The sequence below is a fragment of the Triturus cristatus genome, chromosome 11 (assembly GCF_964204655.1).
Source record: "Triturus cristatus chromosome 11, aTriCri1.1, whole genome shotgun sequence".
NCBI lineage: Eukaryota > Metazoa > Chordata > Amphibia > Caudata > Salamandridae > Triturus > Triturus cristatus.
In genome coordinates this window covers 415178735-415198117 of record NC_140594.1, presented here as the reverse complement: position 1 = coordinate 415198117, position 19383 = coordinate 415178735, and the positions used below count along the sequence as shown (strand labels likewise).

The 19383-nt window shown below is 41.6% G+C and overlaps 1 protein-coding gene across 7 annotated transcripts in view; it reads left to right on the top strand.

Annotated features, from left to right (window-relative positions):
• Nucleotides 1–1728: 1728 nt before the first annotated feature.
• DBNL (drebrin like) overlaps nt 1729–19383 on the top strand; it is a 124918-nt gene continuing 107263 nt past the window's right edge. For 3 of the 7 annotated variants that reach the window (XM_085636138.1, XM_085636141.1, XM_085636137.1), the window contains exons 1-3: nt 1733–1922; nt 16541–16596; nt 17136–17248. In XM_085636138.1, the coding sequence (XP_085492264.1) occupies nt 1840–1922; nt 16541–16596; nt 17136–17248 (252 nt within the window). In that variant the 5' untranslated portion in view covers nt 1733–1839. Of the gene's footprint in view, nt 1923–16540; nt 16597–17135; nt 17249–19383 lie in introns of all 7 variants that reach the window. The other 4 variants (XM_085636140.1, XM_085636139.1, XM_085636136.1 and 1 more) reach the window with 3 other exon arrangements.

Sequence of the window (19383 nt, the reverse complement as noted above, 5' to 3'; positions counted from 1 at the left end):
CAGCACCCCCTGTTCTGAGCTCGCCTGCTCCACTACTGGGCTTCAAGGCACAACCAAGAAGGTGCTCCCACTGGTGTGCATTGTGAGGAGCGCGCACTGGTGGGTGGTGTGAAAAGAAGAAACTGGTGCGAAATGTGGAGAAGGGGCAGCAGTGGCCAACATGACAAGATTGTACTGGTGGGTGGTTTGAAAAACCCTGCCACTGGCATATGCGCATATTATAAGGGTTCATGGGGCCTGACAGCCATCGATAATTTACGATATGAGACAAAGAGTCAGGCTAGAGCCTTCCCATGGTTTAATCTAGACAGACCTGTCTGTCTGAGATGTCCTCATGTTCAAAATATAAAGCATATGAGCAGTTCATAGCTTTTTATAGCAATATTTGCTTTCGTTTGTATTTCAACATGGGGCAGACCATTAAATGTTTGGAGATGCATACATATGAAAACATAATGCGAATACTATTTACGTGCATGTATAACATGCAAAGATTTTACTTCACTTCTGCTAGCAACAAGGTGTATGAAAAGGGTTTGAAAACCCTCCCTATGATGAAGTGACGTCATTATCCATGACAGTCAGACACCACCTATTTTGAGGACATAATCCCTGTTTTTAAGGTTCAAGAAAGGCTGTCTTCGGTGTTCTGCGCTGATCGGATGTGGCGATATAGAACATAAATAATTGTGTAGTTTGTCCATGGTCTTGCAGTCATTCCCTGAACTTCTCCATACATCATTGGCGTGAGCCATGGAATACCTCCTCCCACATTCAAATTGTGTCAATGGACCTGCTCACCTGTGGTCTGGGACCCTCAAATAGTTTGGTGAACCTGGTGCACATGCTCACCACTGTCGCAATCATCTTAGAGTGAGAATCTGGTACTGATAGGCTGTTTAGAAGCTTTCACTGGTGGGACTTGTGAGAAGAGATTGCGCAAACCTGTAACTGAGGGGCAGAGTACCAAGCTGCAGGCCTTACCCTGGTGTGCTCTGCAAGGGGGTTGCATGGGTTGAGCCCTAGTAAAGTAGGACACTCCCCAAATTCAGAAAGTCTTCCACCCTGAAACAGTCACTTTCTGGAAATGCGCCAACGAACTGGAATGCTAAACTGACATTTAACAGGTCCACTTATAAAAATGAACTTCAACAGCACTTGTTAAAACCTCTGGCAATGTGTACGCACCTATTGTATCTGATCGCCTCAAACATGTACTACAAAGATGCCAAAACCTTTCTGGAGACATCCTCCTGTTCGAATGTCATTATTTGGTTCTTCGCTGCTGGCTTTATGCCCTGCTCTGGACCATGTGCTACGGATCATGACACGCTATATCATGGATTTAAATAAATAAACATGAGGAGATGACGTTACAAGTGGCTTAAGGCCACAGAGCTAAAACGTAAGATTTTATTTTTTTAATCATCATAAAAGATTACTGGTCATAGGCTGGCTTTAACCCAATTTCCCACGTACTCTGAGGAGACCACAAGGTGCCTTTAGCCTCCTGTTCCACACTACAAATACATACATGAAGTTGGCTTAAAACCGCCAGCCTGGAAGGTCCCTCCAGTGTGCACCGTACAAGAACATACAATACAATTCGCTCACTTTCTCGTGTTTTAGGATTTATCTAGCGTCTTATGGCACGGGTGCTGTCTCCATCACTCGTTGATCAGTTGCAGGTAGTACTGCTACAGTTCCCCCTCCGGTCAGCAGAGGGCAGTGCTCGAGAGCTACGACTGCGTGTGAGTGTGCAAGGAAGGGGAAGGAGGCACGCCCAAGAGAGAGGCGGTGAGGTACACCCGGCAGTGAGGTACCAACGCACCCGCAGACATGGCTGTGAACCTCAGCAAGAATGGTGCGGCCCTGCAGGCGGCTTACGAGGATGTCCTGACCGAGAAGAGCGGCACAGACTGGTGAGTGCGCCTTCTTCCCTGCTGTGCTACCCCCATGTGTTTCTACTGACGCTCTGCCCATGCACTTTACTTTAAAACCAGTGCTGTACCCCCACCGCTGCTGTCTCCCACGCCTGCTGGCTCTTTTACCCTCAAACAATTCCAAGTGTCTCCGATTCGTTCAACCCCCACCCCCCTTCCAGTGGCGTTCTTCTGATCTCACCTATGCCCAAATGCTCGTTCCTCCCTCATATTACCCCACCTTGCTGACGCTGTGATCCCTCCGGCCGAGCCCGAATGGGTGGAGAACCTATAGTACGCTTCTTACCCCCCCCCCCCCCAGAAACTCCGTACCATACCGTTTTCCCACCAATTCCTTCTGCAGTTCCACTGCTCCTCCCACCCCTTCATAGGTTGCCCCACCTACTACGCCCCATCCCTTTCGAGCAAACATCAGAGACCCCCCCGTACACACACAGCCAGTCCCCAATGCCTCCTCGCTTTACCACCGCTGGAGCTTGTCTCCCTCGGTCTAGGCCGCACTTCCGGGTATGAAATTGTGGCATTTGTGGGGCACTTTCTTTCCAGTGTCGGTGGTGAGGTTGAATGTACTGTCAGTCAAATTGGCCAGTGCTTAGGAAAGTGCGGTGGGACCAGGGAAGAGTCAGTCAATCACAAATTAATTAAAGAGACGATTGGAACGATCCAGACAAACGTGCAGGCGCCACGCATAACAGTCACGTAGGAACCGCAATACACAACATAGCCCTACTTATAGTGCCCTTTGCTGTAGAGCACACCGAAGAGAAATATTTCCTTGGACAGCTTAACTCAGTAGGTAGGGCAAGGGGTCTTAGAGGGCGCATAGCCCCCGGAGAGCCTGCTCCTTAAAGAAACATAGAGATGAACTTTAACATCACGTGGGGTTTGTCAAAACTACCAATTTCTTTTCTGCCCTTTACTCACGAATCCTGACTACGTGGGCTTTAGCCTTGTTCTTAGTCAGAACTACACCCCCCCCCCTTGCTTCACAGACCACATTATGTGATCAATTTTCTGTTTTAGTCACACCAAATGCAGCTATTCACATTTTCCTATTCCTCAAATAACTACTCAAACGTTTCTGGTGTAGGACTGTCATTCTAAAAGAGAAGCAACTAAAATTATGTTAATGTGGTGCAGAAGAGGAAGAAGTTGGAAGAAGCGGAACCTTCCACCGATAATTAAATCTTCCTCTTTCTTTCAGTTATATTTTCTTTTTTGTGCATTTTGCTTGGCGTAGCACAGGTTCACAAAAATCGGATATGTATATTTTGATTTGTTTCTGTTCACCCTCGTCGATAGTCTTGTTTTTCTTTTATATTTCGCACTGGTACTCTGACTTGTAGGTAAGGTGATCTGGTCTGGTATGCCCCCTTTGTGGTATCTGAACAAAGGTTCTCGATAGTGGAACTTTCCTTTCCTTTTATTTTTTTGATTTTCTGGATCTCTTGAGTCTTTTATACCTTTTGTTCTGGTGGGTACTTGGATGCAAATGAAAGCGCAATTACTGATTTAATTTCATCTGGTGATAACAATGAATAAAATAAGTAGAATGATGGATCTCCCTCCTGCCCAATCTTCTCCTCCCCCATGCCACGGTCCCCACATACCATACTGCCAGCTCCATTGGTTGTGTGCTATAAGCAAACATGATTGACAATGCATTCATGCTGGAACATGCCAGTGGAATACAGTTTGCCTTGAGTGCTACTGCTCGGTACTTATAATTGTGGCAAGCATGAGTGAAGGGCAGTGTCGATCCTTCACCATTCCAATACACGCATGATCCCGATTTCAATGTTTAACTGTTTAGGCATTTCTGTTTCCTTTTATTTGTTCTTTAGTGTGTTGATATACATATGCTGTACCCTTCTGTGAAAGTTACACAACATAAGTTTGCATAAGTGTTACTACATATTTCACCTCGAACTACCTAGTGGTGATCCCAGGCCAGTAGCTTATCATGTTTGGTATGGGTGGAATGGTAGTGATACATGCTCTTTGCTAGAAAGGTTGGATTTAGGTCTGCTAATGCAGAAATGCCAATTTCAGACAATGTGCTTTTTTTTCTGCTCTTAACTTTGCTAACTGTGAACTCCAGCCTGTCTCCAATACACATGTGGACGGGGGTGAGTGTTCCCCTTTGTGCATTCTTCCCTGACCGCCATAAACCCAGGAAGGCCAGGGGTGGCTCAACACCCCTCTGCATAAATCTGCATTCCGATGGCCGCCTGTGCAGATGCGAGAAAAGAGGGCTCCCACCAGGACAATAAGGTGTAATGACCTGACCCCAGCCAAATGGCTGGTGATCCCCATAGATAACCTGGCTGAAAGGACTGGCTTGAAAGGGGTGCTTGAGCACTTCAAAACCACTCTTTGAAGTTTCCCCACTTCAAAGGCACATTTGGGTATAAGTACGGGGTCTCTGACCCTCCCGAATCAGACACTTCAGGACCTACACCGAATCTCCGTTAGAACTGCGGTGCTGCCCGAAGGTCTCAACAGGACTCCTTTCCTCAAAGGACCTCTGTTTGCGTGCTGCTCTGCTACTCTCTGGCTCTGCCAAAGCAGAGCTGAATTCTGCCTTCCCTCCAAAGTGATCTCCAAGGGCTTGTTAGCTTGCCTCCTGTTACTGATGTCTCAGGGACACAAAATTCTTCTGCAATTTTGCCGGTGCTGCTGGACTTTGCCTTCTTGTGATTCCTACCCTTGCCTAAAGTGTCCACTCCAAGTTCTGGGCCTCACAAGTGGGTTCTGCTGCTGAATCTCTGCCAAATTCGACACGATGCAGTGTGAAGCCCTGCAAACCCTTGCCGCACAGCCTCTCGGAACCGACTCCGGACGACGTACAGCCTCGCTGTGCAGACTGTGCCCCAGGATCCAAGGTACTGTGTACAGCGGGCCCAAAAGGGCCCTTGTAGTCAACCTGCGCTCCATTGCGGTTGGCCTTAACTTTGGATTTGCACCAGTCACTTGCTAATTGAAGAAACCTTTTTAGCGCTACATGCTTCTAAGTGCTTTCTTGCATTTTTATCTTCAACATCATGACTTCTACTTGATGAATCTTGATTGTTTTAGTCTGGTTTTACTCTGATAAATAATCTCTATTTTCCTAAACTGTTGTGAAGTCTTTTTGTGGTGTATTTACTGTCTTTTTATGAGTTATTGTACACATTCTTTACACATTGCCTTCTGGGTAAAGCCTGCCTGTTCTGTGCTAAACTATTGGAGGGTAAGCACAGGATAATTTAGGATTGTGTTGTGACTTGCCCTGACTAGGATTGTGGTCACTACTTGGACCGGGTGTATACCTCTGCCAACTGGAGACCCGATTTCTAACATATTGTTATAAATTTAACCAGGTTATTTGGGGTCCATGGGGTGAGAAGACCACCGACTCTCAAAAAATAAATAAAAAAAAAGATATATATTCAAGAAATCACCAAACTTCCCATCTGGCAGCAACAGGTATCCACAGCACCACAATCAGGACTCGAGGCAGGTTTTGGATTATTTGTAAGTTTTATTTCATCATCATGGTAGGGGATACAGACGGTCATCTATATATATCTTTTTTTTTTTTTTTTTTACTAATCCAATTTAAGCCACTTTTCTTTACAGCAGGAATTTCCAGCATTGGTCTAAAGTGGTTGGAGTCATGACAAATCCTCACGATGTACCTAATAGGAAATTCACTTGAGATAATATATGCATATAATGACACAAAAATTGAATTATTTACCTACTCAGTTGCCATGTGAAATTGACCTTGCCATAGCTTTCGGATTTCTGTGCATGATCCTACAGCTTCGCAGGCTATATTTTTAAAGATCACAGGGGTCAGACCACATAGTCTTTTCTGATTTGTTTTCTGATCCCATTGGAAATCAGTCCTATAGCCATGTTAAACACAATACCCTCATTCACACAGCTCACTGTACATACTCTGTCATCTTAAAATTGCCCCATTTTGTATCTGTACTATGACCTCTGCTTTGGCTACATTCTATTTATTTACCTGCTTGACTGTTGGGTCTCTGACCTTTAAGCTCACTTACTTATTGCATTAGTTTCACACACCAGTGTGACTGGTTGTAAAGCAGGACCTTGTATCAGTTTGTTTTCATGTTGGAAATTTCTGTCTAGGTTTAATTGAATATATGCTACGATTTCCAAATGGCGTCACTTGGTAATGTCGTAGGAAATTGCAGTATTTAATCGTCGTATCCAGAGACAAAAGATCTTCACCTATCAGAAAGCATTGAACAGAGCTGCTGTGCTTATACAAGAGACACATGTAAGTGGCCTACAGTTTGCCATGTGTCATTGAAATGGGATCAAACATAGCACGTGCTCTGTTTTATGACCATTAAAGTTATAATATGAAGTTAAAAATTCAATTCCTCTGGGAGATAAGTAAAGGCAGGTGCATCAATTGCGTCTAAAAGGTAAGCTTTATGTGCTCGAACAGGATGATTTTGTCTTTCAGTCCTCAAGTTCTTCGTCTACAAGAGATAATCTAATTTTAGGTGTGAGTTGCATTGGGCCACCCGTTCCTAGAAATGAAATCCGAAGTGAATGTGTTTATTAAATATAATTCTGCTTAAATCAAGAATTCTTCTTGGACAATATTACAAATGAAATAAACAGTTGTCCCTGCTCAATTCCTCTTGTTGGTGTAGACCTGATGCCTTCATAGTCTGACCCCCTCTGGTTTTATACTCTTTACTCCGGATTCCCTTTCTTTTCTCCAAAATATACAGGAACATTAATAGACCCCCGTCAGACTTTCTCTGGGAAAGTAAGCGTCCCCGAACATCCATCAGTTAACTTCAGAGTACCAAAATTAGTGAAAAGCTGCACACTCCAAACTTCCAGCGGTGTCTCTGTGCCCTCAATTATCCCAGATGTTTTACTGAATTGGCCGTTTGCAAAATTATGAAAGTGTCTTGGGTGAGTTTTGTTAATGTAAACTCTTTAACATTTTTCTAGATAGCTTTGCCACTCTGAAAACTGAAAAACTAACCCCAGACCATCTTGTGCCACATTTCCTAGAAAATCTACGAGCAAAGCCCAAAGACATGATAGTGTGAGAAAAATTAGTAGCTCAATTGGGCAGTATCAAAACCTTAACGATTATTAAAACACTGTATTTAGCAATTGTAGGTCATAAAAAATGTTTTTGCCACCCAAAAATAATAGAACACAGGACAATGAATTTGTTGCTACTCTGCACTCCACATGTCCATATTCACCCAGTTCAGTGATTAGTTTGGTCTGAGTTTTTAAAATAGACTAGGAATATCCATAAAATTGTAGTCCCTGAAGTCCAGTTTCCAATCCTAAATGGCACATAGCATCTTATAGTTTAACCACCAAACCTTCCTTTCAAAGTTGTCTGCGTATTTAGACTAACGGCTCTACTTCTCTGAAATTAGGATGGTGCATGTGTTCAGATGGGAAAGTTTGCTTAATAGCCTTATGATGCTGGAGGGATACGTGCGTTTATGAGCCAAAGACTTGGGTGTCTCAGTGAATCAGTAGAAGATACACATTTTGTTTATTATCCAAATGACTGTGTAATCCTTCAATGGGCTATTTAGAATTTGGCTGTTTCATAGCTCAGTTTTTAGAGATCCAGTACAGAAGTAGGCTTCCTGGAAAACATGGTATTATTCTGTTCTCTGCTAAACAAATAGTGACCTGAGTAAATAATACACTGACTGAGATGTTAAAACAAGAGTTTGTTCACTCTATGAATTATGTGCTTCTCCTTTCCTTATACCACTGATCAACCCTTACACAACTGCAGATCACACTCCTAAACCGTTTAATGATGTGCGTCTCCCTTGGCATTGCATTGTGTGGTTCCAAAAGTCTCTGCCGTGACTACGCTCGACCCCCTGCCGTTTTTCTTTACCATATCTGCTCCCAGAGATTAACCAGGGTGGCTAACATCATGTGTACCCTCTAAGTTTTCGCGCCTAACCATGTGCAGGGAGATTACCTGGTTGGTGGCATGTCCAAGGTTTGTGACACAAAATTAGCTTTTTAAAGCTAGGCAGGTTGGATGTGCGTCACATGAGAATTAGAATAACCCGAAGTTCCTCTTGGATGAATTCTCTTTCCAGTGGTAACAGCAAGTTAGACCTGCCCATATAAAGTTTTCTTTCTTCTGGAAAATTTCCTGGCCTCTTGCCAAACACCGAAACCTTTTTGACACTGCACTCTGCCCAGTTTGTTTGGGAAGATCTCAAACCTGATTCACTTGTACCTGAGTTGTTAGAACTATATTAACTCCCAAGAGTACCACCATGTGATTGCAGGTGCGTTGCTTTCAGTGATTCCAAGCGTCCTGTAACTATTGGGCCCCTTGTCCTAGTATTATGAAGAGCCAATTTATTCTGAAGGAGAGAGCATAGTGAGACACAATATGGTGCTTTCTTCCATTTAGCTCTGTTAAGTGGGACACAGCTATTTTGAATACTATCAGGATTATGCTATAGCATTTAAATACTCTTTGCACAAATCCAAAATGAGAGGGCTTCCCACTAAACCTCTGTCCAAAAAATACTTGTGGGAAGTCTTCCACTTTAAATATCTAAATGCTACACTAAACTGCGTAAGTCTAAAATTTGCTGCCAGTATACTAGAAATCCGGGAGCTGAGTTAACTAAAACTGATTATTAATATTATGTAAATGTTGCCAGTCAACACGTCGGACCGTATTTAAAGTAAAATTGACTTCCTAATAATTGGTCTTCCATGAAATCGTTTTTTCCCCCTATGGTAGTTCTTACAAAATTCTAATTAAGCAAACGAGGGCAGCATGAATTTTACAATTTAAAAAAAAAAAAAATTGACTGGTTTTTTTTTTATGCGGATGTGGTTTCTAATGGTCGTAAGAAGACTCTCAGACAAGAGTTTAGTGTCTAACAATTCCAGTGTGGTTAGAAGTACAAAGCTATAGATGTATACTGCACTAGATCCTTATGACATTCATAAACCAATCCGATAATCTCTACTACCTGCAGGAAACTGTACCCATGCAGAATACAGTGTCGGCCACATTTGCTTCTACACAGATAAGAAACCGATCATGCAAATGCAATACGTGTTTTATGTACAATAATCCTAAAATATCTTCAGGTTTTTAATAACAATATTTATTATATAGTATAAAGTCATAAAACATAGTCCGTAGTCAAACTTCACTGCTTACCTCAATTTCATCGCGGACTCCTATAAATGACATCGCACTTTCAGTACCTATACAACAACAATATAGTTAACGATAATAGTTTGTATGATGGTTGCCAACCCTGGCCTTCGCCAGGACATACCTTCTTATTACACGATTGAGTTATGAATGAAGGAAGGATCTGGTGAATTCTATTACACATAATTGCTTAGTGTTTATTTAGATGTGGGATGTGGGATATTTCTAGTTTTGTTTTGTAAGAAATAGTATGTGAAATTGTAAATACTTGCTATAATATAATATTCCTTCATACTCATTTTTTTAAGTGAGATATAAAGTTCCACACGTTTGGAAGAGTTATCTGAGACTGTTCTTATAAGTGGTAATGACATTTAAATTGAAAGACTTGTATGTGCTGGTATGGCTCAACAAGAAAAAAAAATGCTCAGAACTACTCTTAATTGGCAAGAGACTGAGGTACTTTTTTGACAATTGGAAGACATAGAGGATCCATTAATATGTATCCAAATTCAGTCTCTGTATGGTTTTGTAGACCAGAATGCTTTAATTTTCTATGGCTGTAGAATCTTTTTAGACAGCCTGGAAATATGTTTCCAGCACAGTCCTAATTGTGAGAAAATATATATAGTCTGGGTATGTATCATTTCAAATTTAAAATAAACATAAGAGCCCACTAGTTAAAAATGCTTCTAGCTGTTAACACTATACACTTTGCAACTAATTATCTCAATTAGGGATAGATTTGGTACTCCCTCCTTGATCACAAAGTAATTGAAGATATAGTGAAGGTGATAATCTTCAGAGCACTTTGGATGGAAGCAAAACTTAGGCCAAATTTGTTGTCTGTTCCTTTAAATCAGCACGTGTAGTCAAAGTGTGAGATCTTTGACGCAGTGATATAAATGCAAATTATCCCTTTCATTTTGGGGGGTAAAAATGTGGAGCAGTTGATTGATTAAAGACTCTATAAACCGTAACATAATTAAACAATCGGCTATCCAGGTGCCCAAGTTATTGCAGATCATTTCAAACATTAGCAGATCAAAAAATACAACTGCTTGATCTAATGTTCCTCGGGAGCTGAAGCACATTACATTTCTGACTGATTCTTTCTGTTTCATTGTAAACATTCGTACTCCAATGTGGACAACATTTATTGACATTGAAAGTCTTTTTACTATCATTCTTAACTGTCCAAATATTGGTCTGTTCACATGACCATAATATTAATCTTATATGTTTCCTATCAAAGATAGTCAACGCTTCTTTCTGAAGCAAAGTCCCTATTCACAGTGTTGCAGGGGTATCGGGCAGCATTCATTTGCACGTGTATTTTCCTTATGGTAGCCTTATGTAAGCGCTCCATTTCTACTTCATCCGCCTTTCACATGCAGCATGCGTTAGTCTGTGAACACCCGTTGTTTGACCTACTAAATTTTGTTATAACACTCTTTCTAATATGATCTCAGCTTTACTGAATATAACACAGTTTGTCTCTTAGCTAATATGGATACAATTAGTTGAACTCTGCAAAAACCGTACAATAACACCCATTTGTTCATAAATAAGCCTGTAATTAATTTATATGATACATCTTTTTGTTGACATTATGGCCCTACAGGCTCACTTTCCACCTTCGGTATATGCCTAACCTCTAACAGCCCTTGCAGGTTCTGCCGTATCCTCTAGATAGCGCTGACCATGGCCAATATCATAAAATGCATAGTGTGCCAGTTTGCTTTGATGATAGTCTGAAAAGGGTTTGGCAATTGGAGAGTTGGTTCAGATGATGTTTTTTTTTGCTGCTTCTCGTCTGTGGTTTATTTAAAGTTCTATCTGCTTCTTCTTCAATCCTTGTAATTGAGGTTTATCAGAGTGACTTTGTTAACTTACCTAGTTAAGGATTCTTCTTTCTTGTATTTTGCTGCAGATGAAGGACCCTTTCTCTGTTCGATCTCCCAGTGACTGCTCGATTAATGTCAATGTGTATTCATTATCTTTTTTGATTTTGTTTGCTATATATTGTTATAAACTAAAGACTCCCTTCCAATCTTAACCTGATGCTTATTCCAATTTATTTTTAATTAGGTTCCTATTTTTTTTAATTGAATGGAGGTCAGTAGTAGTTTTTCTCTTTGTTAGGGAATCCCCATTCACTGTTTTTGGGTAGCCACTTTTTTATGTGTTTTCCCAATTGTCATTGCTTCTTTTGCAAAGCTTTGCTTGTGTCAGTAATTCTATGTTGCCCTAAGAATTTCGAAAATGAAATGCCATATTTGAGCTGTTTGGAGTGTGTTTGTTTCTTGCATAGAAGTTGACTTTTATAGTATGCAATTCAGGAGCACATCAAGGATTGAGCCATGAGGTGCTGGCACATTGGTGGATCATGCTCCGATTTAGTGCTGTTTGGTTGGATGAACTAGTGTTTGATGGATGGGTAAACTGGGGAGACCCAATTCTACAATAGTGCAATTTAGTTCCATGTAAGGGTACAGGGTATTGAGGGGTGCTTAATAGTGCATAGTGCACCTCTGCCTTGGAGAATGACCAACTGACAGGTCTGTCCCAGCCCAGAAATGAGTGGTGGGTGATATGGCAATAATTCTTGAGTTTGTCTAGTTAAGTTTAGATTTTTCAAAAGAGGCAAAATGGGATGGGTGCCGTTGGAAAAACTGATGATGTTGATCAGTTGCCTAAATACTTCCCTGGTGATGGACTTGCGAATACTTGTGGAAAAAGTAATATTTGTAAGGTGGACTTTGGGGACATAAAGACATTTGTAAGGTTGTCAGTAAGAGAGAGTAAAGTGGTCCATTTGGGTGCATGACGAATCGGCATTTGCAAGATAAAAGTTGATTCATGGTCTCACTTTTTCTTTGAAGAAGTTTATTGCATTGCACGTTTCCATGAGTTGTTAAATTGTTTAGTCTAAGAACAACCCTCATTTATTCTTCAGTAACTTTAATTGGTGCTTTGCTTCTGTTTGGGAAGGTTATTTTTTTGTGGTTTTGACCTAGGTGCTGAGGTTTTCTATTTGATTAGTGTACAGTTTTCAGGATTGCGAGGCCTCTTGTTTGTCTTTGAAAAGCTTGTACGGTTAGATGAAAGCTAAGGGATTATTTTTTTTTCGTTTTGTTGCAGCAGATCCGCTATTTAGACCATCTCACCTTATTAGGTCGCATGATAGAAAATAAAACCACACCTCCAATAGTATTTGTGATCTACTGTGACTGCTTCGTACCACGGCATATTGGCTTTGTTGCTTTTGGTTTAATTTGCTGTCAATCTTCAAAACTAGCTGCAGTATCATCGGGTCATACTGCTCAGACAGCACACTCCCCTAAACCGCCTATTGAGTACAGATATTTCTTGAATTTGAGCATTAACTTCCACATTCCTACTGAAAATCCACACCTCTCAGTTCAGTGATTGTCTGAACAGCTTTGTTTTAAGCAGTTTCCTGAAGATAAGATAGTTTGGCTAAGCCCTGTTTAGTAGAAGTTGAGTGTTTGGGGTTAGATCCCTTTACTCTCAAGGATCTAGCTTCCTGGTTTAGTGTTTTGAATTTAGGGACGATGTCTTTTCTTCAACTAGCTGAAAGATAGCTTGTGATTGGAAGCTTGTATGTGGGTTGTCTCTGTTAGTGCTTGTTCCAGAACACTTGGGGAAGAAAGTTACATTTTACTCTGGTATTGGCAAGCAGCCCATAAGGCTTTTAGGATATGTTTCGAGGGGTTCTGTTTCTTCCACCAGAGATCCAAATCTCCTGACTGCTTTCGTATACATTGTAGCCTTGCCAGGTACCATGTTTTGTTTTGTGCCCTTGAGTGACATTCTTTATTTGTTTTGTAGAGTAATGTCATTGTGTCCTTTTGTCCATTTTGCAGCACTGTGCCATTGACCTTGCAGGCAGCGCATTCATTTTACATCTTTTGCCCGGCACCTCAAGATTTAATCGGTAGATTGAATAGAGGTGCACAAACAGGTCTTGAATAACGGAGGAGTATGAACTTCTGGTAAAAGAGTTGTATTGTGATGCCAGGTTGGCTAAGAACATGTTTTCTTGAAAAAGCATAGATGAAGCTAATAATTGTTTGTATGGTGCACAACAATCATGCACACATTGATGTACTTCACACATACATATGCAGACACCCATGCACGCAGACGTGTAGGCATCCATGCGCACATATTATCAGACGGGTACGAATGGAATGTAAGTTTCATGTCTCTTCAGATAGAGCAATTATGTGTCGTCTTTATAGATTTTACCCATTCTAGGTCTGTGGGGCAATGCCTTGATGCATAATGGTTGAAATCAGACAGAGAAAAGAGTAAAGTATTGACCCCCACCCCCCCATTCAATCCTTGGAGAAGTCGTTCTATTGGGTGATAGAATACTTCAGACTCTGTTCCCATCCGGTCATAGCCCTTCCTTGGATTTATCCTCCTTGGTAATAATACTGCACACTATGGATACCCATTCATTCCTTGGCCTCCTTAACATGGTCTTACATGTGTATTCTACTATTCAGTCCATACATATGTCTGACCTCTCAATTTACAACAGCCAACATGTCTAGTCCTGAGCTACAATTTAAAAAAAAAAAAGTCAAGTGTGTTGTTTCTGATTCCAGACTACATTTTTCCGCGTGCACTTTGTTTTATGAAACCCCCAATCTTCGATTATGGGGTCTAAAGCTAGTAGAGCTGTTAGGATCGACGGTGGACCGATGTGAGGCGTAATAGCGCCGTTAATCTTTGAAGTAAGTGTGACAACAAGACCATGGTCCCACAACGGTCCCGGGTTTGGAGAATTTCTAATAAACCCTTAAACTTGTTCGCTCTCGGAAAATAGCCAGAGTACATGATGAGAGCAGTATTGGCTGTTTATCGGTAGAAGGTAAAAAAAAAACAACCAGGGGCGTAGATCATAGTATAACGGGACCAACACCCTGATGAATGCCAATACGACTCAGATGAGCGTATTACAGTGGCTGAAACATGTTGGTTAACGCAGCAGGGATTTAGGGGTCTTTACCTCCCCTAATTGTCCGAGAGATTACTTTTAATCCTACCAGGGGGTGACAGGAATAAAAATTGATGATGGTCCCCTCCTAGGCAGTTTTAAGTGTTTATGTCTGCACTCTGTGGTCCCTTCTTCAGGGAATAATTCTCCTTGTTTTCGTTTTCACTATTTGTGTTTTTGTTGATATTGTCTGTCTTTCTGCAATCTCACCACTATATACTTCATTTCTAAAAAACTGTTGCTCTCCGCCCACTGTGTTGGTCTGCACGGGGGCGTTTGACGCGGCCCAATGATGAAGCATGACACTGCGAAGTGTGTGAGGGCAGTATTATAATAAAAATGTTTTTTCCTTCTTGCTATATCTCTGGGCTTTAGATAGTGAAGGATAGAACTATTTCCTTGTCACTGTCTTATTGCTTCGTAAATAATATGTCTTTGTAGTTATTCTCTGTTTAGTGAGTTTCAGAGATATTAGGCAGCCTAGCTCCGGGATGATGTTGGAATACACTAACTGCATTAAGTTAAAATTTTAACAATAATCAAGCATTTGGTGGTTGACAATTTCGCTTAATGTTGTTTTTGCTTCATTGGAATGTTTCCTGTTGGTATTATTGTAGACTTCCTACTTAGAAGGCATTTATATGGGCCCTGTTTGATATCGCAATCTTTTCATTACTGTTTACATTTCACTGAAATAATTTGGGGTCTCAAGCAAAGAATTAAACCCAGGCCATTCATTTAAAAAGTATGCCATGTTGCCTTTTAGTGCCAAAAAGCCTCCATGGGGTAGTAGTCCCACTTCATAAGCTTGGGTAGCATAACATTAATAAAGAGTTGAGGTTCTTGCTCTGGTCAATAAGTGAGTGCACTCATAAATCCAAGTTCTTAAAGCTAATGCCTGGCTGCGAGAAGTCTTTTGAAACCGGATTTCTTTCTGCCAGTGCCCTCAATGTGTATAGCAGATGGCGTATGGTGCAGAGACTAAACTCCGTACCTAGAGCATGACCCCTTGCATACCTCTGCTGCTACACATCAGTATTTCCACTTTCGAGACGTCCATATTACATTTGGATTTGCCATTGATGATGGAAAATCGATCCATACTGTTAAAAATTATAAATGTTTTCCTTGAAGCTGGGTAGGCTGTGCAGTTCCCTGAAGTCACCATGCTGGTTGTTAAAGAAATGGGATCCAGGCAGACATATACTTTGGCCTTTAAGTTTGTTCCTTCCGGAATGTTGGGTGGCAGAAAACCCTAGTAGTGGTTGGATCAGAGTTTCAAGATTGACATGTAGTGAGATGCAACCTTCTGTAGGTATCTGGGGCTAGTGCCCCATTAAGATTGGGTATGCACAGATAATCTTGAACCTAATTCTCTGTTTCACTAGTAGGCAGTGTATTGTCTACAGCTCGTGTGATGTGATCGGAGTTCCATGGATTATGCATAGTCTCTCAGCTTGGTTTTGGATCTTATGAGGTTTGGGCTGCGCCTATGTTTGAGATGTTACTATGTCTTTTTTTCCTCCCTGATGGTGTCCCTGTAATGAATTCGCCTGCAGCTTTATAAAAAAAATTGCATAGGGGGAAATATTCACATTCCCCATGACAAGCGTTTTTATTGAATTCCCAAACAACTCCTTAAACTCTAAATGTGTATTAATTTTTTGTGAAAATTGTGGGGGAAGCACCCGTCAGCTGTCTCGGACAAAATTCGTTTTTTTGTTGAGTTTAAGTTCTACACAGCTGCCAACTCAAAATGTAAATGATTCCTAACTGCCTCCTGTCTCCATCCCTTGCCTATGGGTATTCTTAGTTGGTCAACCTGTAGTGTTCAGCAGGCAAGGAATCTGTCGGTATTTGTTTGAAATTAAGATGTACATGTGATCTAGGATGAGCAGTAGCAAGTCCCTTGCGAGTTCAAGCCAGTAGCAAAAGTCAGAGGGCCATTCCAAGATCTGAGCTCTATGTTTTGAGTGACCAGGCCATGCTATTGGGATCTTGGGACTGGTGTTTCTGGAAAATGTGTAGCCCAGTTTTCAGGAGGACCTTCTAAATGTTTTGGAGATGTTGTTGGCTAATGAGACTGGTTTGCACGAGGTTTTCCACTGGTGGGAGAACATAATGGTAGCTTTAAGGTCCCTATCCTATGCTCGTGGGATGAAGAGGAGCAACATGCCCATTGGATCAGGGAGATTTGTGTTGTAATGAGAGGATCGGGGGGGAAGAATTTCCCTGATTGTCTATCTTAAAGGCTGTTCTGATGGTGGGCCACACTGCAGCTGTGCTTTGAAGAGAGTTCCAGAAGGCCACTCATCCTCTAACCCTCTTTATCTCTGCTTCTTCCAGGGCTCTCTTCACCTATGAGGGTAACAGCAATGATATACGTGTGGCTGGGACTGGAGGTGAGTAATGGTAGATCCACTTGAAACTAAGTGGGATAAAAATACTCTGTGGACCGGGGGAAAAGGAGTAAAATCTCTGCCCTGGAGTATATGGTTAGAAGCACAGGCTAGGAGACAGCTGCAGAAGTATTCATAGTCACTTGCCTGAAGTAGAAGTGGGTGTTGTGGAGTCATGACATCACGGTTGGGGGTTACAGAAGCACCGAATGCTCATCATTTTGTATGGTCCTCTAATGAAAAGCCCTACCAGTAACTTGCGATAATCCGGATAAAGTATTTAAGTACCTCACTGAAGTAATTATTTAAGATAATTCTGGAGAAAGAACATTGATTTGTTTAAACAGTGCTTGGAGTCACACACGTAACATTAATAAATAATGCGGTATCTTCCACCACAACATTGTGAAGACATGTTTTCCTATTTGGCATCTCTGCATCAGTTTAAGCTGGCACAGTCAACACAATAAAGACTCAAAGTTTGTGGCACCTTCTCTCATCTGATTATCATGTCTCACTTTATTTTTTTATTTTTTATTAAGATGGCGGCCTAGAGGAGATGGTGGAGGAACTTAACAGTGGCAAAGTGATGTATGCCTTCTGCAGGGTAAAGGACCCAAACTCTGGCCTGCCCAAAAACGTCCTCATCAACTGGGTATGCACATATGTCCATGAAAGGTCTGAAGAATGATGGAATCAGTGTGACTCCAATGAATTGTAGAGCATAGAGACATTAATTGGGTGAAATGGCACTTTAGTTGAGGAAGTCAGTGATTGACGAATATCCAAATGTTCAAGAGTCTGTTGCCAGTGATGTGAGCCTTTAGTGTGAGTCTTTTGTGTATAAAGATGGTCACATGGGAAACGTAAGACTCCAATAACTTGCATTGCATCAGTGATGGAGATGAGTTATAATACACTGGTGTGTCGGCAGTCAGTGATGTTGCAATGTTTTGAGATGCATTTAATTGTAATATAGAAGTAGAGTTGTAGAATGTTAAAGCACAGTAGTCGGCTGAACAAAACAGATTTTGAGACTGTAGGTATTCTATACAATCAGTTTGATATGTGGACACTCCATCCTGTTATTGCACCGCTTTGTTTTCGTAACCTGCAGCTCTTTTCTTTCTGCAAGCGGTCTGCCCACTAAAAAATGTTTCTTTCAGCACCGCATCAGCCTGCCGTTTACTTTGAGCAACAGATCCCAGTTGCATGAGAATGTTGCCATGCTAATAATTCCTGCAGTGGCTGCTTTTGCAGCCCCTCCTTGGGCACCAACGCGAGACAAAAATCTAGTACCCAAATGGGTTAAAACAATTACTGTAAAAGGCTGCGACATCTAGTAAAGAGCACTAGTGCGCTGAAATGTCCGTACTCTTCGCTCTGTGGTATAGGCTTTCAGCTTGATCGCATTGGGGGTTAAACCCAAGAGGTTTGGCGTTTGTTGTGTTTGCAAGTGAGATTTATTGACGGTGATTGATTGAAAACCCCACTTTGTGTAATAACGCCTTGTGTTTAATTTATATTCCTATGTGGTGTTCCAACTTATCAGCTAGCCATTTAGGCGAGGATACACACGTTCGCTTTGACGATAATGAGCAGCCACCACTGCTAGACATTTTCCGAACATCCAGCCTCAGCATATGAAAGTCTACATCTTGCAAATTCGCTTCTGTAATAATGCACCCAACTCTTCCTGAAGAGTGGTCCTCTTGAAATGTATAATTTCTACTTAACAGTTGAATAGCCATAAAGCCAGAATGTGTCTCGGTGACCTGTCCTTTTTTTGGGGGGGGGGGGGGGATGATGAATTATACTGCATATACTCCTTTCTCGCGTTTCAGGTCCTCACCCTCCAGCAAGACTGACACTTCTTTCTTTTACAGCCAATTTCGAAATAGCCAAATGAGTAAAGGGAACAGCTAGCGAGGACACCTGAAATGACAATGAAGGGTCCAGATTTCCGAAGTGTCTTTCGGAATCTGAAAAGAACTGAACTTCTCTACCACGCTTTCACTTGTTCGGTCTGTAGTACATAACGTCTATTAAACACAGGGTACATCTACACTTGAAAACAGTCTACCTTCTGGAGGGAAAATTAAGTAAGCAAATCGAGTAACTTTAGTAGTGAATTTTTGTTGCAGTACCGGGCTGTCGTACATACCAAAGATGCTTACTTTAATTTGACTTTTTTGGCAAACCAACTTGTTTAGCAACATGAAATCAAAATGAACTGAAGTTCTGGTCGTGACCTTTTAAACCTCTGAGCTCATTCAGTTGTGATTGTCTCAGAAACGTAAGTTTTAATTGGTAAGTCTTTTTTCCTAGCTGCACCAAGAACTTAACTACGGTCTTTTTCCCCAAAGGTATGGTGCACTGCTAAATCACTGTTTCACAGTCTTAATCCAGATTATGTGTAAGAAAGCTCGAATTGTTCAGGGCTACAAGCACACTGCAGAATGCGTTGGTGTTCATGGTCTACAGTGGCCTGATCAGTGTCTTTCCTTAAAGCATGATACACAAAGTGTTCAAGAGTTTATCCAACTACAACTTTCATTAAGTAGAAACATGTCCAAGACATGCCTACCACCAGTCCAGGATAGGCTCACTTGATCTGCATATGTCCTGACTCACATTGATGGTCTCCTGAACAACTGGTAGCGTAGCAGACCAGCGCCACGAAGGAAAGACATTCTCCTATGCACTCTCACTGATGCCTCAGTGTGTGTGATACAGGGCGTGTTTCCCTTTAATAGCACGAGCTGATCCAAGATGGCCACCACAACTAGC